The 21,392-nt window shown below is 45.3% G+C and overlaps 2 protein-coding genes across 2 annotated transcripts; one reads left to right on the top strand and one right to left on the bottom strand.

The window, feature by feature from the left end:
* The first annotated feature begins 6,573 nt into the window (after window positions 1–6,573).
* LOC108160712 (retinal homeobox protein Rx-B) lies at window positions 6,574–13,356 on the top strand. The gene is made up of 5 exons (XM_017294885.2): window positions 6,574–7,108; window positions 9,054–9,345; window positions 9,532–9,661; window positions 12,256–12,343; window positions 12,509–13,356. The coding sequence occupies exons 1-5, from the start codon at window positions 6,955–6,957 to the stop codon at window positions 13,063–13,065; spliced, it is 1,221 nt and encodes a 406-aa protein (XP_017150374.1). The 5' UTR covers window positions 6,574–6,954; the 3' UTR covers window positions 13,066–13,356.
* Window positions 13,357–17,533: 4,177 nt separating this feature from the next.
* LOC108160303 lies at window positions 17,534–18,145 on the bottom strand. The gene is made up of 2 exons (XM_017294216.2): window positions 17,995–18,145; window positions 17,534–17,935 (listed from the first exon to the last, which is right to left on the bottom strand). The coding sequence occupies exons 1-2, from the start codon at window positions 18,059–18,061 to the stop codon at window positions 17,811–17,813; spliced, it is 192 nt and encodes a 63-aa protein (XP_017149705.1). The 5' UTR covers window positions 18,062–18,145; the 3' UTR covers window positions 17,534–17,810.
* Window positions 18,146–21,392: the final 3,247 nt, after the last annotated feature.

The following is a 21,392-nucleotide window of genomic DNA, read 5'->3' as shown; positions in this document are numbered from 1 at the left end:
ACGGGCAACAACAAGAAACAAAACAAATAGTGAGGGGAAGGGGGAGGGGGAGAATGGGAAAGAGCAGAGAGTAACAAAAAGTGGTGTGCACACACTCACACATGGAGCAGCAGCAGAAGAGTAGTGCAACGACGGCACCAGTGCTGTCAACATTGGTTAGGACCCAAAAAAGAGCTGAATCGAGAGCCAAGTCGCTTGCTGGATTCATTTATGCCAAACTTAATCTTAATCAAGCAGTGCACTGCACTGAAAATATATTATGCTATTACCACAGCCAATGAAAAAAATGGGGCAGAGATAAAAGTCAGTGTCAGTGTGTATCCACATTCAAAAAGCTAATCTGGCGGGAAAATGGCTAAGTGCTCATTGCTGTGGAGGTCCTCTGCATATGTGCTAATCTCTGGGCGTTGATTTTTTGTTGCAGCTTTTAGGCGCAAACGTTTATTGCATTTAGTTTTCATTTTGGTCGCTGCCGCTGCCCGAAAAAGAACTCAAACAGAAAAACCCCAAAAAAAGTTACGAAAGCCACAAAAAAATTTCGCCTAACGAGAAATTGCACTTGCCTCGCACAGAGAGAGAGAGAGAGAGAGAGAGAGAGTGAGAGGGAGAGGGAGAGATGGCTTAGAGGGGGTGGTGTGCGTGTGGGATTTATTTGCACATGATGGGAAAAATTTAAGCGCTTTTAAACACAATTGTTATAAATAAACAAAACAAAAAATGTAACAAATTTCATTTCTGCAACGTTTTTGTTTGAGTTAAAAATGTATGCAAGTTTTTATATGCACACACATGTACATACATATGTATACATATATGTATATTCCTGCCAATGCATTTGTGTGTACTCTGTGATGGTTGTGTGTGTGTGTGTGTGTGTGTGTGGGGGCAAATAAGGAAATTTACAGCACTTATGCAAACTCACACACATGCAGCGGGGCACACACAGACAGAGGCAATTGAATGCAATTTTGCATGAGATATTAAAAATTCTTTTTTCGCCACTTTTTTGGGGGCTGCCAATTGTGTGTTACATTTCCGTGTGGATGAGAGGGACTGGGAATGGGAAAGGAGGTGGAGGTGGAGATGGAGATGGCCCCGTGGGGATGTGATGTGGTTGGGTTGAAGAAGCCATCGCAGGCTGCACTTTTTATTTTATTACGCCTCCATTTGGCGGCCTGCCTGGCGCACCAACAATAACAAATGAAAACCGTTTTTAATGAAATTTTTGAACAAGTTCCCCCCCCCCACCCCTCTTATGATGGGGGTGTGATAGGGTTGGCAGGAGGATCCAGACAGGAGCCACTGCAATATGCAGTCTGATTCTGATGAGCCTTCATCAGCCTTTCATTTCCGCCCATTCAATGCTCAATTGTTTCTCATTTGCCAATCTGGCCATAAAGCAGCTAAAAACTTCTTGCTTTCTTTTCTTTTTTCCCACACAAAGGGAAAACTGTTTTCGAGGGTTTTTCCTGGCCACACGCTCCCACACAAAAGGTGTGTGATTACAATTGTTGTTTGGCCTGAACTCGGCCCCCGGGCTACGCCCATGCATACACATGTCAAGCGCCTTATTGTAGTCCCCTTCAACCAAAAAACCGATACAGATTCTGAGCCAGAGACAGAGCCATATCCAGAGCCACTTGGCAGTTGCCAGTTGTCAGGAGGTCTTGTCAGCTTATTTGTTTGGTTACAGTTTTGCATGCAGACACAGACACACTCGCAGTATCCATATGGATATGTGCCGCATTATCCTTTTGTTTGTGCTGTCTTCTGGCCAAAACGGTAGCCATTCGGCCATTGTTCACTCGACCAATTTTTATGTAATTCAAGTGCACAACAATGTGACAGGTAATTTCCAATGAATTCCCCTCATCGTCTTGCTCGCATGTGTGATTGCCCATCTCCTGGTGAAAGGAATGGAAAGGAAAGGAAAGAAGGTGGCCAAATCTTTCCAAACAGCACAGAACAGAAGCCTAGCCGCATAATTATTGGGAAACTCTCTTGTCGGTTCTGGGGCGTTTGAAGTGAGCAGCAGCCGCTGCCAGGACTCAAATTCGGACTCGTCCACTCTCCTTTGCCGCTTATCTTGGCCAGGAATTTGCAGAACAAGAAGCATGTGTGTCTTTTCATATGTGCTTTAATTCGGCCCTAAGTGGGTGTCAATTTACCACTGATCCGGCATATGGAGAGATCAGACCAGATTCTTACTTGGAAAACGCTGGTTATCGGCCTAGTTGATCTGGAAAAGTGTGCCAGAAGCCTGCTCTTCCTGTTCCCAATTCCTGTTCCGATGGCAAAAGGAGTTGCCGTCTAATCCCATCCTATCTGTGCCATACTTCCGCCTCGGGGCTTAATAAAGCGAAAAATTCTGAGATACGAAACTTGACTTGGGACCTTTATATGCGGTCTGTGTGGATTGCTAGCTCTCCCCTGCATCTCTGACCAAAAACGGAAGGTTTTCCCTCTGCTCTGTCGGTATATTAGATTATGAAACAAAATGTCAAACAAATCCTGGCATATCTCCTTCTGCCCTTGCAGTTGTTTGATTACGTCCACAAGCTGTCAAGGATATTGGATAATTTAAGCAACTATATCTATATGTATTTGACTCTGTATCTAGTGGGGTATCTCAATCTGTGAGTGGGGTCGTATCTCCATCCATGGGTGTGTGTGCTGGGTGAGTTGCGGTTGCCTGGCCAACCTCGGCAGTTGCTCATTTGCTGCCGTATACCGTATATTTCATTTTGCCAGGCACCAGTGGAGGGCTCCAACTTTCGCAGACTACATACATCTGTATTCCAAGCCAAAGGGGCTTGCAAAGCGAGTTATCGTGGTATTGGTAAAATCGTTCATTGATCGAATGCTAAATAGGGGGTGTCGGATGGACAGTCGCTCATGACAATCGCCTAAAAGTTAAAAGTATCCATCATAAGATGATAAATCAATTATTTTGGGCTAGTCAGGCTAATTTCCCTCCTTTTGCTTATCATAATTGCAAAAGAAAATCCCTTTCCCCAGTGCTTCACATTGTAACCGCTCAAAACGATGTCAGTGGCAGCTATTTAGCACACTCCCCGCCCCATTCACCGACTTAACCCCGCCAACAGCGGGTAAAAAGTCAAAATTAAATATCCCAGCTATAAGAAAGCTATCAGTTTACCTCGAACCCGTTCCCATTTTCCTGCCATAGCGAAAAGAAGGGGACGAATATCCGGCAGACAATGGCAGGCAGAGCAGACTGTGAGTAGACGAAAACTTTTTAGTTGGATTATGTGGAGGGTAAGACTGAAACGCACGCACAGATACACACATACATATATAGTATCCGTTAGATATCTACCCCTCCTTTGTCTCTGCCACCGTCTCTGCCCACCCACTACCCCCCACTACCCACACCCACTGCCACACAAAGAACAAAATTCGTTTTATTACTTTGATATATTAGATTTAATGGTTAAGAAAAATGTTGCCAACAGCAGCCAAGCCCCAGCCCACCCTCTTGACACCCACCCCACCACCCCTCCGCGCACACAACCTGCCACCCATCTAACGCTGTCTTTTGTGAAAAGTGGGTGTTTGTGGGTTGTTGTCGTCGTTGCAGTTAACCTTATTAAAAGGTGAACACAGTCATGGCACCAGAGAGAATTGCCACAATGTGTTTACACGCAGCTGCCCGGGGTTGGGGTGGGGGTGGAGTAGGCTGGAGATGTGGCTGCGGGATGGGGTAACACGATAATGACCTCGTTGGCCCAAAACCCCCCACGAGAGAGTGTGGTTGGAAAGATGTAACATCCAATAAGCTTTCACCTCTACTGCGCAAGACCCAGGAGAAACGCAACAGGAGAGAGGCAGGACTGCCGCAGAGAAGCACAGAAGAGAGACCATGGAAGATAATAAAGAGAGAGAAGTGAGAATAGACAAAGAGAGCGCGTAGAGGACTCCCTCCCATCCCCAAGCTGCTGTGCTAATTTAGAAATTACAATCAAGTGTAGTCTTCAATGAGTTTGAGTTTGACTTTGATTCAATTTGTCATTTCACACTTCGGCTAAATGGCTTCCAGTTATCACTTTGCAGAAGGGGGGTGGGTCGGAGGGGCAAGTAGTGGGGCTAAATTAGTTGAAAGCGGTTAGAAGAACAATCAGAGAAGGCTTGAACGTGAGAAGGCTATTATCAGCGTTGATGAGGCAAACGATTCTTGATATCTGCCAAGTGGGGCAAGTCTTCAAGCTCTGGAGATAAATTAAGGCATGCCCTGGGCCGGATCAGAATCGGACCAATTAGTGATCTAGCGAACAACCCCCTCCACTCCGCCCTGGTTAGCCTAATGAGCCATGATTATGAACGATTATGGCTAAGTGCGCTGCATGATGCTGCATAATTTTTTGGCTGGCATTATGCATTCCACATTAGATCAGAGATTACGGGGCAGAAGATCTGGGATCGGGGATCGGGGATCTGGACAGGTAGGCTCAGAGCTCGCCCTCCCCCTAAGGCCTCTTTCTCTGTCGTTCAGCTCTAAATTAAACGAACATGCAATCGGATTTCTGAATGAAATCTGCATAGGGACGGCATCCTATGAAAATATGATTAAGCGCCTCGGCTTGGCTAGTTTTCCCCTTAAGCAAACATACCCAGGTCGAAGCCTGTGTCCTGTGGCGTCACCCATCTGGCAAATTAATGAGGTCCCTGCTACTTGTTCGCAGTTCTGCGGAAATTACGTGTTCCTGATCCTGATTCGGAGTGCCTGGCCGGAGGTGCCGCGATCTTTGGCTTTGTTTGGGTTCGGGCCACAAAGGAATTGTGTAAGTTTCGACAAATTAGAGAGGATCAGTCCCAGTCCTCGTTTTGTCAGTATTGTCAGCGGCGTTTCGCATTGTGCGGCGGGTGTATCGGCGACCTCAGACGCGACACCGACACCTTTGGCTGCCCTTTGTATTATGCAACCTCCGACAGGGCTAAACACTGGTAATAGGGAAAAGCTTTCCCCATGAGCCGTGTCTAAGCTGTACTTAAGGCCATTCTTTGTTTTCAGAAAAAATATAGCCAGGATTAAGATTAGTTAAGATTTTCGAAAAGATAATAAGGATTGAAGCTAGTCCTGTAGTTAAAAAGCTTCGTTAAGAATTGTCCCCTACTTAGTAATTAAAATGTTGTTCCTTTAAATTAAAAAAAAACCAATCGGAAGAGTGAGTAGAGCAAATCTCTGAGGAATGAGGACCATCTCTATCCACACTTGTTAGAGGGTTTCCACGGTATCAGAAATGATCAAATTGTAGCTCATTATATACCCAAACCGTTCAAAAGAGTAGTTAGTGTTCAATAACTGGACTATTCTACTATTATATTTTATTGTATTCTATTCAACACTTGCAACTTTTGAGAATCATTCGACCTTGGGACTCTACATTTTAAGAAAGACTTTATTCGTACAACTTTATACTTCTACCACAAAATAAAATAGGTTTAAATTAATCTATTTGACAATATGGTGATGTATTTATCTCTGATCTCAAGACCCAAACCCTCAAAGATCGCTACAGCTACAGACAAAAAAAAAACATCTTAGTACTAAAGGATACATAAATATTCATTTGAATTATCTGCATAAAACAATTGAAGAAATAAGTCTATCAATAAAATAATCCTTTTTTGCGAATTGAGCCCTACTGTACCATTAGTAGATCCCCTTTCGCCCAGTCGAGATATTCTAAGGGCAGATCACAGATCAGGTCTGATCTGCTGAGATGAGATCAGTTTAATCAATGAACTTAGGTCAGAATCCCGCGGCATCTGCCTGCTAAGTAAAGGGATTCATTGATCGTTTGGATTGTTCAATGAAACCCTGGGCTCATTCCCAAGCGCGGGAGATCACGAGGATCCCGCAGATCCAGTTTTCGCCCAAATGGAAGCGGAACTAATAAACGTTGTGCCGGCAAATGGCTGACCCGCTCAGGTAGGGATTTCTGAGTGTCGAGCAACCTGTTTTGCGATTTGTGGATGTTCACATTCGGGAAGGGTAGGCTAAAAAAGAGCACAGCCCGACTGAGGGACAGAGAGAGAGATAAAGGTACTCCCTCTCGTATGGGCATAAAGATAGTTTTTAATGAGCGAAATTTGTGGAATAAATAGTTTTAATCAGCAAACTATGTTGGTCAAATAAAAGAGAGAGTATCGTAAAAGAGGAAAACAGTGAGAGAGAGCGTGAAAGAGTAAGAGGCAACACTCGACGAAAGAGAGAGAGAGAAAGAGAGAGAGAGAGAGTGAGTGGCAGGACAGAGCAACACCCCTAAACAAAAGCTACCTGTAAGTGCACGCACACGAACAGATACGGCGCACACAGATACTGGGGGAAACTACCCCTAGTGAAACAGAGAGAGAAAGAGCAAGAGAGTACGACAGAGATAGATATGGGCGAAGCGAAGGATTGGGAACTGGCAGCGAGCGAGAGTCGGCCTCAGCCTCGCCCATTTCATTCAGCCCAACGGCACTTGCAGCACCAGCAACAAGAACAACAGAACTACCATCGGGCAACAACAAGAGGCAAGCAAACGTGGCACGTATTTAATGCAACGGTTGCACAGGAGACGGGCTCAGTCGGTGGTTGTTGATCGTCACGAGCGTTACACGCACTCGCTCCTGCCTCAGCACAGTCCTGTTCCGTTCACCTCTGCCTAGCCACAGTCCTGCTCAATCGCACTAGCTGTGGAAACCCTGTCAATCAATATCGTACAGAGAGCATTACAGGAGGCATTAATTAATCAGTCGCCGCGCGTGCAAGTCAACACAACAAATTCTGTGAAATAATTATTTATACGAAATTATATTAGAAAGAAATTTTCAAAAATAATTTTCAACAATAATTTGGTTACTAAAAAGTGCTCGGAAACAATTTTCGACAATCGATTATTAGTGGTTCGTGGATCTAGCTGCTTCAGCCTGAGCTCTCATTGAGCTATGATGACCACAACGACCACACAGCACCACCAGCATCCCATCATGCCGCCAGCCATGCGTCCCGGCTCCGTCCAGGAGAGTCCCGTCTCGCGGCCTCGCGCCGTCTACAGCATCGATCAGATCTTGGGTAATCAGCACCAGATCAAGCGCAGTGGTAAGTCATATATTTATGAGCTTCGGTGGGATATAGATTTTTGAGAACGGGGATAATATCGATTGCCGTCGGCGATCTGTGGGGCAAAAGCATATTGACGATTGTCGGGTCTTTGCAAGGTTGAAGAATGACATTTATAATTGAAGACTATATAAATTTGTGAAAAATTAAATTACATTTAAAAGCTGTAGCCTTGAGACTTGCCATTCCGTTAAAATATGATTATTTCAACGATTACATATGTATGTAACATATGTATTGCTTTAGATCGTTTTATTTGAATATTTTTAAACGTAAAATACTATTGTTCGTTTGCTGGTTGAGGAGTTCGGACGATACTTAACACGATTGTAGTCCTACCAATCAGTTTTCCTGTAGAGATTAGACCCCTTTGTCTTCAGTAGAAAGCAGTGCTGGTCAAGCCAAACTTATATTCTTGTAAAGCAACAATATTTGGGGCTGATGATAAATTTCTTAAACAAGTTTCGAAGAATATCGTCTGGTCCTTGGTAGTTTGTAGTAAACTATTTTATTTATTAACCCTTATTCAACTTATGATGTTGAGTAAATGCATGGAACTTTGTCTCGATGAGGAGTTCTATCATTCTTCCAAACATCAGTTTAAATTTTCCATTGACGAAAGTTTCTAAGTATAGTACTATATTTCCAAATATCTTGTTAAATCAAGGAGTATTTGTGGGTACGGACAAACATAGTTTAAGCTTGTACCCAATAATCAGCCCCCACTAAAACTGGTAACCACATCAAAGATATATTCGGACACACAGGGGACAGGAATGGGGACCCCAATCCGGGCTGACCCATCTCAAGGACCCATATCATATGCAAATTGCTTGGAAAGGACATTTTGTCGTAGTTAGTGTGGGCATAGAATAAACTTACCAGCAAACATCATCCCGAAAACTCCCGCAACCAGAGAGAAACAAGAAACATATCATGACAATGGGAGGTGTCTGCCATGTTGAGACTCTTGCTGTGGGCGTGGCCAAGCGGCATGAGGCCTCACCCAAGGATCGGTGAATAGCTAAAGGGAAAAAAATCACTGTGTATCAAAACATATCTGACAGGATACGCCACATGTATCATGGACGACGAGGCAGAGACTGGGAGAGAAAACCAATTGCGTCATTAGACCCATAATTAGATTGAAGCGCTTTGGGTGGATGGGATGGGGGCAGGAACCGAAACAGGAACAGAATCATGGACAAGGAACAAGGGAGCAGGGATTAGGAACGGCTACAATTTGGCGACAACGAGCAACGTGCGCACCGCAGGATACTGCATCCTGTGAGCCTCGATTGCTGTCGCGTAATTTGATGCTCGCTGGAAATTACCTTTTCGCCACAACAGGCTCTGGCTCGGGCTTGGTCTCCGGTTCTGTCTGCATAAATGTTACGAAATACGATAAGGACGACAGGGTATCCTGCTGAGCGGCGACGTGTCCTTGCGCTATTGTGAATATGATTAATTTGAGGTTCATTAAAGTTTGATTACACGTTACTCGCTCGCTCTGAGGGAAATCTTTTTGAAAAACTTTTTACCCGATTTCGGCCTCGGGCGTGTGAAAGGATACTCACACCAGACTCATATCCGAGTCGGGAATCGGGGTAAAGCCAAACCGTATTTATTTATTTGTTATTGATTGCCAAATCAATTCGCGTAGCTTTCGAGCTCTTGAGGCTCTGGCAAGTGGAAAGGTTTTGCTTTTTTGAAGCGGCTCTGTGGGCTGCTCTGACCTGGCTCTGGGGGTTAAAAGTCCCGGATATAACTACTTCAGTTACAATTGAATGAATTTCGAAAGTGTTCTGGGCCGCAGCTGCCGCAGCTTTCATTTTTCAAAGTCAAACGCAAAACTTTTTTGTTCGAGGCGGCACTCGAGTTCAATTCGAAATTGTTTAACTTTTTCCATTCTCTGCCCTTTCAGATACACCCAGCGATGTGTTGATTTCGCATCCCCATCATGGCCATGCCCATCACATCCATCACTTGCACCACAACAACAGCCACATGTTGCAGGAACAGCAGCACCAGCAACACCAGCATCAGCATCAGCAGCAGCAGCAGCAGCAGCACCAGCAGCCAGCCCAGGCCAAGCGCGAGGATTCACCAACGAACACGGAGAGCGGTCTGGATGTGGACAACGATGACGAGCTCTCATCGAGCCTCAACAACGGCCATGATCTGAGCGACATGGAGAGGCCGCGCAAAGTCCGTAGGTGAGTCCTCGATAGAGTTGCCGCAGAGTATGGGGCAATCCGCTTAGCAGATCCAATCGTATTTGGCCATTGTTCGGCTATTAAAAAACATGAAAACAAATGTAGAATCCTTCGCTCCTTCCATCTATCTATCTATCCATCCATCCATCCATTTACCCCGCTAATGTGCCGACTTTGATTTCGCAGATCTCGCACAACATTTACAACCTTTCAATTGCATCAATTGGAGCGGGCCTTTGAGAAGACCCAGTACCCGGACGTGTTCACAAGGGAGGATCTGGCCATGCGCCTGGATTTGAGCGAGGCGCGCGTGCAGGTAATTGAAATGCGAACTCTGCTGTCGTAATTATTTTCGAATTAAGCTAAACACCCCCACCCATGGAAATTCACCGGCTAACCCTAGTAGTCGAAAGCCCATAGAATCAGTAAAAATTTTAATTAGCTGACAAGCTTTAACTCGTAATTCATCAAACTTCGCTGATATACTTCAGGCAGCAAAACGCCAACAAAACGCCAACAAAACGATTGCAAAACGATAGCCTTGGAACGTCTGGGAACGCGGAGAGGTCGCTAAGCCCGTCGAACAATCGGTCGAGCCCAATTTGTAAATGGTCTTTGAAACACTTAAACCCCACTTTGTACACAAACACGCTTAGATCTAGTCGGAGGGTTGTCGCCGCGTCCTTTTTAGGGGTTGTCGTTGTCCCAGGGACATTAGATATTGTGATTTTCCAAATGATTAAATTGGTCGCGCTCACATGGTGTTGGTATTTTTATTAACTCTACTTTTGGGTAAACAATTAAAGTGGCTCTGGGTCCCGTCTCCCTGTCTGTCTCCCTCTCTGATGCTGCTGCAGGACACGCGGCAACCATACACACAGATGACTACACATGTAATTAGGGTGTCCTTTCGCATGCCTCTCTCTCACATACTCGTACAATTTGATTTCGGTTGAGAATGCTTTCAAACACTTCAGTTTTGATTGAGCGATTTGCCCGATTTTGATGCTGTTGTTGACGGGGGAAAAAAGTATCGCAATTGCACAAAAAAGATTTCAAGAGAATGTAAAACAACTTGACCTAAGCACTCTCGCGCTGGCTCACAGAGGGATTACGGACTCTGCATACAAATTGTCCGTTTCACGGTCGTCATCCTCATCCGCATCGACATCCTCATCGCGATGCGATGTTACTGCTGGCGAACCCTCACATATCTGTTAGCAGATTAACTGTAATTGGTCATTGATTCCCATATGCGAAGAGCGTTTTTTGGGGTCCTTCAATACATACGAGTAGAAGCAGATTTAGAGCTGGCAGCTTGCAGCGTTTCTTTTTTTTTTTACCGTTTTTCTGTTTGGTTTTCTACGTGATAGATACAAAAGTATCTGTAGCTTAATCCCCGTTTGTTCTGGGGTTGATGAGTGGGCAATTATTTCAGGATTTGCATCCGTGCTGAGCGGCATCCCAGAAAAAACGGAGTAAGCAGCTCTCTAACTCCTGGGGTCAGTCGAATTTGTATGGCAAAGCTTTCAGAAATGTATTCAAAAATTTGCCAGCAGAACCAAAATGTACTCAAAACTTTAACAACTGTTTGGATCCTTACGGTGTACACTGCACAGCTCTGTTATGGGTTGGGGTTGGGGCTTTCTGTGACAGTTTGATGATCGCACATGTGCGATAAATGCTGAACGGATATCCGCAATTCAACTTCTGCCGACTCGCTGCTCTCGCACAGTGGTTTAAGTTGGTCCGCATCATAATTGCAGCCAACTGACAATTAAAAAGCCCACAAAATCATACACACACACACACACACATACACACTCAAAAGCGGGAGACGGTTGCGGGTGGATGTGGGTTGGCGTTGGCATTTCCCAGCAGACACACAGGACCCGGGACAGGACACAGGACAATAATTGGCAGCAATTATAGCAAGGAAATCGTTGCTAATTTACTACTCGCTCAACTGCACACATTGTTGCAAATGCTGGCAGGACAAGGAGCAGGAGCAGGAGCAGCAGACTGGATCCTGGGGCTGGCCTAAGTACAGGGTGTCTATAATTGCAGCGACTCCTCTTTTGTCTCAATCCTGCCTCGGGTACAGTCAGTTGTCGAGTGATTTCAATTTACAAACAATTAATTTTCCCATCGGCTTGGATTGAAAATGTGTGCCCCCAAAGCGGAAATGTGTGTGCAGCCAACGCCCATTGCGGTGGTGGGGAGGATGGTGTTGCAGGGTGGTCAACCCCAAGCAAGTGCCAAAAATGCATAAGACACCCTTTGCAGCATTCCAGAAAGAGAATGAGGCTGAGAGAGAGGGAGACAGGGTGGGAGCGTTGCAAATCAGAGTACAACACTTCCGATTGGATGCCATTGTATTTGGCATCTCTCCAGCCCACTCACAACTCTCCGCTTCACCTTCCTCCTTCTGGCTCAGACAATTGTGGGAGGAGTGTGAAGTGGATGGATCCCAATCGAAGGACTATGTGGCGTGAACTTTTCGAACTTCCAGATTGATAGATTGCCAAATTGTTCAGCTTTGGTCAAAGTCAAAGCAATCACAAGACGCTCGACAAGTTGCAGGTAAATTTAAAGTAATCAGAGATCGACTTTGTGGTATTGTTTATCCTTAACGGAGCACTAAAGGCAATAGAAGCTAAACGAAAGGTTTAATATCGGGGGATTCTTCGATCTTCGGCATCGTGCATCTATTTGAGGTTCCCTGAAATATTGCAATCCATAATGCTGTTGGGAGAATCTACCTAGAACTTAGACACTCAAAATTGTAACATATTTGGTATTAGTCACTTTCACAGCATAAACTCAATATACTCTCGAATCTACGGGGTAGCTTACATTTGCATACACTCAGCTCCAACTCTAAACTTTGTTCTTTCCGTGCACTTGCAGGTGTGGTTCCAGAACCGTCGGGCCAAATGGCGCAAACGTGAGAAGTTTATGAATCAGGATAAGGCCGGATACCTTTTGCCCGAGCAAGGTAAGTCCTCCTGATACGCATTTGATTTGTCCGCAAATTACCGAATTACGTGTGCAACATAATTAGCAATTATGTCGTACTCACACTCCCAGCTCCGACGGACTGCCGCCCTGTCATACTGTCACCAGCCCTCGACTAACGAACTCGCCTATGCTCTCATTCCAGGTCTGCCAGAGTTTCCGCTGGGCATTCCCATGCCGCCGCACGGCCTGCCCGGGCATCCGGCCGGGCTTCCCGCCGAATTCTGGCCCCCGCACTTTGCCCTGCACCAGCACTTCAATCCGGCCGCCGGCCTCCTGCCCCAGCATCTGATGGCGCCCCACTACAAGCTGCCCAATTTCCACACTCTGCTCTCCCAGTACATGGGCCTGAGCAATCTGAACGGCATCTTCGGAGCCGGAGCCGCGGCTGCAGCAGCGGCGGCGGCCAGCGGATCGGCAGCAGCGGCTGCGGCAGCTGCCGGCTACCCCCAGAACCTATCGATGCACGCGGGCCTGTCCACTGCCCAGGTGAGTCCGCCGTGCAGCAACAGCAGTCCGCGGGAGAGCCCCAAACCGCTCGTGCCTCATCCCCACGCCACGCCACCCTCGGGTGGAGGCACCACCCTTATCTCGGGTGGCCTGATGCTCACTTCGACGGCAGCCCAGTCGCCCTGCAGTGCAGGTGGAGCGAGCAGCAACTCCTCGACCCCCGTGTCTGTGGTGACCAAAGGCGAGGACTAACTTCGCGGTGATATTTAGCCATACGGAAACAGAAGGATGCGGAAAAGCGATCGCCATGTACATAGACACATCACATATAAACACATGCATTGGGAGGGGACGGATATGCCGCATTGTAAGATATCTAAGAGCGTAGCCTATTGCCAAAATGAACTTAGTCCTAACATGTACACATATTGTTTATCTGTAAGAGATCTAAAATTATTATTAGCCCCAGCAAGTGTCATGCAATTAGCCATAAAGCCGAAATCAAGAAATTTATCTGAGGAAAACAAAAATAAACAAAGTGAAACGAAATCATGGTGAATTTTTATGGGTAAATTTTGATGGTTCGAAGGAAGGTTTCGCAAAGAGACAAATGCAAAGGTGAGTACTATTGCAAGGGATAAGAATCGTTTGCAAGGAGCACACGATTGCAAATGTGTGTCTTTTTATCTTAAAGAAGTCCTTATGGAAGCTGTAGTGATATTTGATTCGTATAGATCGGACCAGCAGAAGCTCAAGTAAAATGGCCAGCCTCTGCTGTTTGTTCGGAGATATATGCATATACGACTCTAAACCTCTTCAGAGACAATATTGAATTGTCTATCTGCATATATGATCCTGGATTAGCATTAACAATGAACCTGATGTCACAGTAATTATATTACTTTCAAATAAGTTTACGAAACAATTCTTGTACGGTTCCAATCAACAACTGACTACCAATCAACCATATCTGCTGGCAGTTTACTTCTGGAAAATAGCCATAGACAAAGTTAATCTCTTTGTCTATTTCCGTTAACCTAAGAAATTTCTTCATTTCTGCTCCACTACAAAATAATCTGCAAAATGTTTCTACCTTAAGCAGGGATTATGACCCTACGGGGTCTCACTATAAATTGCCAAATGTTGGCTACAATTGGCGCGACCTTACCATTGATCGAGTCAAATGAAAATGATCTTCATCAGAGACCAACCCCCGGCAGGGTCTTTTGAATGGCTGGGCGAGAGGAGTTCAAGTCGTATAATAATCTCGATATTATGCCCAATTTTAAGAGGCCCAGGAAGGGGGAAGAGGAAATGTTGCACAACATGTGAAGAGACGGCGAAGAAGTCGTCCGGAGGAAGCACAATGGGAGAGAAGGCATCTCGTATTGTGCCCGGACACGGCGGCAGACAGCAGTGGAGGAAATGTCGGCAGAATGCTGTTCTAAAGGATGTGTGAGCCAAAGGATTTGCACCGAACTGAAGTGGTGGTGAAAGAGGGAGAGAGACAGAGATATAGGGCTAGATCGAGATTCAGAGGGAGAGTCCTTTTGTAGTGGGCCGCCTGCAGAGCTAAATGCTATATTGATATCTCGTAATTTGTGCCATAATTACTTTTTAATAATTTCGCACAGGGCTCTGGGCTCGCGGCAGGATGTCGCATTGTGTGTGCAATGGCCTCAAATTTAATAATAAAACGCCGTCAAGTTCCTGCTCAGGCTGCTCTGTCTGAAAGGCCGGGATTTGGGTTGGAATTTGATTACACTTACCATTCGATTCGCCGTGTCCTGCCCGATCAGAGTCCTGTGCGAGGTCAGAGCTAAATTCCCTGCACAAATACAAACACAGAATAATAATGAACGAATTGCGCGACTTAACGGATTTGTCACAGCCAAAGGACTTGGCCGGGAAGTCGCCGACAGCGACTCAACCTTGCCTCAGAGGCGGCGGCGGAGGCGGAGGCAGAGTCAGCATCAGCACTGTCAAAAGAAGCTTTCATAAAACTCATATGCAATTGCCTTTTGTGGCTGTCCTTTGTGTGGAAGGTAGGAGAAGACATCCGGCGAGTGGAAGGACCTGCACGGCTTTATACTCTTTCTCGTTATGGAGAGTATGACACATAAGAAATCGCTATGGCAACAGTTTCAGACAGTTTTATTCAGAAGTCTGAGCTTTAAAATTGTCTATTTTGGCTTTTAGATAGCTCATTTTCGTAGTTCATTTATATTCATCCATCTCAGAATGTGATTCGATAGAGCATTCCATCTTGCGACTTGTTCCGTTCGCATTTCATCTTGTTTCTATCAACGAAAATTCAATAAGTTGAAGTAGATCTTTTATTTGTGCAAGTGTTTGGCCAAGGAGGAGAGGGTTGGTTGGGGCCCAGCGCCGGGGGATGGGTAAGGGGTAAGCCGCCCATCCACGATTCGGGCCAAAATGTCCTTGTGTGTCCGGGTGTGGCTGTGTGCTCATGGAATTTCATTCAGTGTGCAAATGCAGCGCGTCACTCTGCGGGCTATAAATATATGAAATTTATCAAGTGGCCTTTTGAGTTTCGTATTTGTGGCTCTACGAAATTGAGAGACGAGTGCCTCTTCGTATTTCTCCCTTTTCAACGCAGTATTTGTACTCGGCTCAGTGGAATTTCACCTTGTCCTGTCCTATCGGGACATGTCGTGTCCATTGGTATATAAATTGAGCTCGATTTTGATGAGCAAAATACTCTCCAGAACGAAAATCAATTTCGTCCTCGACACTCGAGCGCATTAAAATGGTAACAGTTACGCAAAACAAGAGACCATGTGGACCGCAGGAGGTTCGGCGTGCGGGTGCGCAGCTCTCGAAAAACTGGCAACATTTTCGAAGTCTCAAAAGAACCGTGAACGCGGTGGCCGTAATGAGCGGCAGTTGATGAACTTGCGCGATGCTGAATACAGCGGTAATTAAACAAGTTAAATCCGCTCAACAGACGCTCAGAAAATACTTCTGCTGGCAGAGGGCCCTCTGCCTGGGTCCTTGTCCTGCATCCAGACACGGCACTGTTGACAGTCGCATTTTCGAGTTCATTTCATTTGGCTACTGGCAATTGGAAGCTCTGCGTTCGTTAGTAGTACTTAACAAATTATTTCGCATTTAATTCATTTCATCAGAAGTTGCCAGAGGAATAATTACGCAGATTGTCTGGCTTTTGTGGGTGGCATTAAATGGATGCCAGAGCAGTGCCGTGCCCCTAATGAGCGCCATTTTGTGGCAGCAACAACAGAGAGAGAGAGAAAGGGCAGCGAGGCGGCTCAGTAATTGCTGTAATTTGTGACCACTTGAGAGGAATCACTCTGAGAGACTGAGTATCGGGTGTCCCTGATCCCTGATTGCTGATCGTCTAAAAATAAATTGCCAACATACCGCAACATGCAATCGCAAACGAAAACATTTCCGACAGGATATCTATCGTAAGTATGTTGGCGACAACCGGGAAACACGATACTTTTGTGTCGATTGCCGATCCAGCTCCTGCTAAGCATTTCAAAGCGAGCCGACACCCAATCCCCTCCAGCTGAGACTCCTCAAGAGATCGCTGAAGGTGAGGCAAAGAAATGTCCTTTCTTTTGCTTTCGTTTCCATTTATGTCCTGCCTGCCTGCCTGCCTGCGTGCCTGCCTGCTGACTTCAATGAGGCTAAGCCGTGCCTTATTTATCGCTCGCTGATCGTTGGCCAAACAGCTGATCCCACTCTCAGTAGATGTCCCCTCCGGGCTGTGATTAAAGAAAGAGCAGTGGCCCCGTGGTTTTTGTTTACCGATTTTAGCCATAATGGTTTCATGCCTGATTTGCTTGATGCCTGGCCCTTGGCCCTTGGCCAGTTCAGGTAGCGCGCTCAAGCAGCTGCTCCTGGACAGCCAATTGTGTTCTCATTAGCCAATGGTCTGGTCGGGCTGAATGTTGTGACACTTTTCTTTTATATACGAATGTATTTGCAAGCGAGTATATGGACATCATTCTCCATTTTGTAACGAGATACATAAGTACTTTGCACATCTTTCCGATTGGTATTAGATTTCTTAGATAAGTCCATAACTCCATATCAGATAAGAAAGCTCGAAACACAGGTGGTACTGCTTCAAATCTGTCATCCATCTGATATCAAATTTGATTTGATCATTGATCATAGATCAATTCAATTTCAGATTTTAATTCGGTGATAGGCACTTGCTCAACCTCTGTTCATCACACAGCTTAGAGTCAACAGTATATACGTAGTCAGGAAAATGATCGATAGCTATATAATCGCATTTCAGGCTGTTAACTATAATAATAAATTAGGGAAACAAACAAATATATCAAACGAGCTCGGAGTGAAAACAACGACGAAAAAAGAAATACTATTAAATTAAGTTAATCAAATGTATGCGCTGTGAAATTAAGCAGCTGCCGGGTTGGGCTCGGGGTCTATTTGCATTTCCACCTTGCCGACACCCTCTCCACAACCACAGGCTCATAAATTACATTAATAAAAAGGCCAATGGCAACAAACCGCGCGGGGGAGGGACGAGAAATCCATGTGTGTCATTGCTGTTAAACTTTGTTTGCATTTTGTTTATTAAACGACGCGGAAAACTAGCGACAGTCCGCAGCGAGGTTCAGGGCTCGAATTCCGTGCTGGAAACAACCGGGTCACACCTGACTGAGGATTTTCTACCCCTTTTTCCTTGGGACATAGTTTATTTTAGTTGTACGAGTATTTGATTTTAATTAAATTTCCGCAACTTTGTCACAATTTGTTTGTGTTTTAAGACCCGACCCCGAACCTTTCAGTTCTTCAGTTCAGTTCAGTTCGCGTGTGGCTCTGGTCGATTGCTTTGTTTGCTTTGCTCGAGCATTGTGGATGGGAATGTGGAAAGTTGTCCCCTTAATTGTCAGCCAAACACCTTGGCAGGTGTCGCTGGTTATGGGCAGGTTAGTTGTGCTGTGACGTATGTGGCCCAAGGAGCGGGAGCTCTTCTATACCCCCGAGTCGTATCTACGGCTCAAGCTCCTCCGTTCGGTCTGCCCCATCTCGTCCTCCGGCTCTCGAATGTGCTCCAGGCTCTGCAGCACTTGTTGTGAGCGTGTCAGATGAGTTCTCTCTGAAAACCACGAGATATATGGGATGGGAAGGGGGAATTATCTTAATAGAAGGACTTACCCAATTCGTCGGCTATTTCCACAATTGTTGCCAGGGGTTGGCCATTCTCATCCACAACGTTAGGCATTTTCAGAAAATTTGAGCTATTTTTGTTGTTGAATTTTGTGTACTATTTTCGAATGAATGTTTTGTTATGGCCCTTAAAGTGGAAATGTGATCTGACAAGCCCTGCCTAGGACTCGATTTCGATTTTCGATACTTTGATTTGGTGACTGGCATCTCTTTCTGGCCATTGTGTGCCTTCTCTTTCTGTTCATTGTGTGTGCCAATTATTACGCCTGATTTAATAAGCTCAATGGGTCTCTTAACTGCTCTAAGTGGCAGCTAATCGTTTCGGTGCCGAAGAAAAGTGAAAAGGAAAATGGAAATAAAATTGTTGTGCGCGTTGCGACTGTTGCGACTGTTGCGACTGTGACAGGGAAAGCACATCAAACGAAATTGATGACAATTGAAGCTCTCCTTACCAACCAAGGAGTGACTGACTGCTCCATCTACATTTCCATTTCTGTCCTGCTGCTCCGGTACAGAAGACAGAAGTCTGACGAAGGATGCCTCATTGACGCTAAACGGAACGGAAGCCGGAAACGCGCCGCAAATTGCAAAGTTTGAGCAGCACTTTTGCTCTCTCTGTCTCTGTTTCCTTCGCTATGGCTCCGTCTCGCTCTGGAAATTAATTTTATTTTCGGTTTTTATCCCCTGGCGGGAAATTGAGAGCAATTTTCTTTGCACTTTTCGCATTTCCCCATGATTATAATAAATGCGAATTTCCTCGGCCATTTCCTTGGCTTTTTTGATGACGATTTTGATTTGAAGGCGTGACCAGGCTCTGCCATTCAGCTCTTTGTTTAATACCCTGTCCATATCCATGAACTCATATTTCCATGAGTGGAGCCATTTTTTGTCGGGGATTTCGCTTTATTTTTTCTCGCTTTCTGCATGAGCAACTTCAAGGACAAGGACACGACCGAAAATTCAAGTGCATGGCACTTGAAATAACAGAGAAATAACCGAGAATGAAAGGACAACGGACAACGGACAACGGACACTGGACAGAGCGAAGCGGACAGCGTGACAAAGGCAGTGTGAAACTGTCATTTGTGTGTGAGTGGAGAAAGAGACGCATAGACGTATACGTATAGTACCTTCTATAGGGTTAAATCAGGCGCATAATTATCATTGCCCTGGGCTCACGTGTGAGCGGACTTAGGCCCGGGACATGTGAAAAGGTGAAAGGTCGAGGGGATAAGCGTTTGGGATTGTGTTCGAGTGTGGGATTTCGACGGCAGATGAGAGCAGGCTGGAGTGGAATGGAGGGAGCTGCACAGCTTATTCAAATTTGCTAAAGACACGCATTATTTGTGCTAATTTGTGGGCAATTTCCTAATAGATACTCGTACTTTTCGCACATAATGCCAACACCATTCAATTCGCAAGTGTTTTCGGCAAGCTGCTTAAACTATTCACAGACCCCAGCGAAGGATTCACAGATCTCACAGAGTTGACGCTCAAGACTTACTCAGATTACGGATAGTACTGTAAATGCGTTCGAGAGCGAAACCGTTTCCAAAGCAGCGGTTACTGGGGCGAATGGGAACTCGCAGGTCAGAACAACCCCAGTCGGGGTAAGCCAACAGGGCATTTGATGGAACCAAGTCTATTAGAGTCAATTAGCGAGCGATTATAATGACTGGGCATCCCTCTGTGTCAGGCAGCCCTCTTCGGCTGCATCGCTTTAAAGTCATTGAAAAATTTGCACATAAATTGCGTAAAGTGCGGATTTTTTTTATATTGTGTTTTTTGTTCTGCCCTAACACGTTTACACAGGCTCGTCCTTGTCCTTGATGATGCTGGTCCTGGTTCTGGTGCTGGTCCTGTACCCTGACTGCACCCTTTAGCCTGTTCGCACACAAATGGCAATCACCCCCAATACACACATACAATGCCTGCCCCAGCCCTTTGCCTCTGCCCGTGTGTGCGTGTCGCAGTTGGTTGAGTTTCCTCGGCTTTTTATTTGGTCAGCGAAAGCGCACACATTGTCAGCCCAATTTCCCACAAAAAATGCAATCAAATGTGACGCTTTTCATTATTCTTGCGATTTATATTTTCAGCCAGTCAAGTGGGAGAGGAATGGGAATGGGAATGGGAACGGGAACGGTCCGGTCCTGTGAGGTCCTATGAAGGGAATGAGAATGTCAAAAATTGAAATCAATCAAATTAAATTGCCTTGTTCGATGGAGATTTTTACCCGGTTCAATTTGCTTTTGCAATTCGGATTAATTGGGATAAAACTAAAAAAGTATTCGTTCCACAATGCCTTATAAATGATGCTATAAGAGAAATTGGAACCACCAACGGGGAGCTTTGACTCACAGTATAAATATGTACCGAGTGATGGATAGTACAATATATCTAGAATTTACTTAGATACACATTATAGTATTGTTCTTTGTGCTCGATGCACATGTATAATACTCGGAGACTGAAATATTGGGTAGTTTGAATAGAAAAAGGCAAAGCAACACTCAGTATGTAATGGGAATATTCTAATCCAGAACCCGAGTTCACATACAAATTCGAGCGATATGAGATCCTAATGAATCATTTTATGCCAAACAAACAATAAATATTCCAGAGATTGAATTTAAGAAAAGTATTTAAAATCTCAGAGCTTCCAACACTTTACGCTTGAATGAACTCAAGTTTTGGGTTGAATTGCAGACCGATTTTTGGTGGCATTGCCAGGCTTCATCGATAATAATTGAAGTGAAAACAATGTGTGTGTGCGCTGGGGTGTGTGCTCTGTCTCCATACAGGCATGTCCCTGTGTGTATTTCAGCGAGTGAGTGTGTCGGTAAGCTCCTTGAAGAACTCGATGCCCTCATTGTTGGTTGGCAGTCGGAGCAGCAATACTAATTGACCATATGGGTCGTTTTGTGTGGCACTCTGGAAATCATACATATATAGTTCTCAGAGGTGGAGATGAAGAGGTGGAGGTACTACAGTTATATGCCGGATCGAGTCGATATTTGTGCACTTTATTATGAATTTTAAATCGAATTTGTATGGAAATTAAGAACTGAAAATTGCATTATGATGACGACTACGACGACTTCGACGACATTGTGTGCGTGTTTATTTTTGTTTTTGTGCAAATTGATTAGTGGGCTAAGCCTTCTCCGGGGGTTGGTATCGCCAAGTCCGCCCTGAATTGGTGAATTGGCGCTGGTAGTACTCTAGGTTCTGGTCTTGGAACTCGCCTGAGCTGTGTTTGTTGTTGTTGTGCAATGCTCTGTAAAGTAATTCGCTTGAGAAAGTGATTTGCGGTTGGGCAAGTATGCGCCCATTTTTGTCCATCTCATTAGCGTCATCTGCGGCCCTGGTGCTCTGCTGTTGGCCAA

The sequence above is a fragment of the Drosophila miranda genome, chromosome 3 (assembly GCF_003369915.1).
Source record: "Drosophila miranda strain MSH22 chromosome 3, D.miranda_PacBio2.1, whole genome shotgun sequence".
Lineage (NCBI taxonomy): Eukaryota > Metazoa > Arthropoda > Insecta > Diptera > Drosophilidae > Drosophila > Drosophila miranda.
This window is presented reverse-complemented; position numbering and strand designations above follow the sequence as displayed.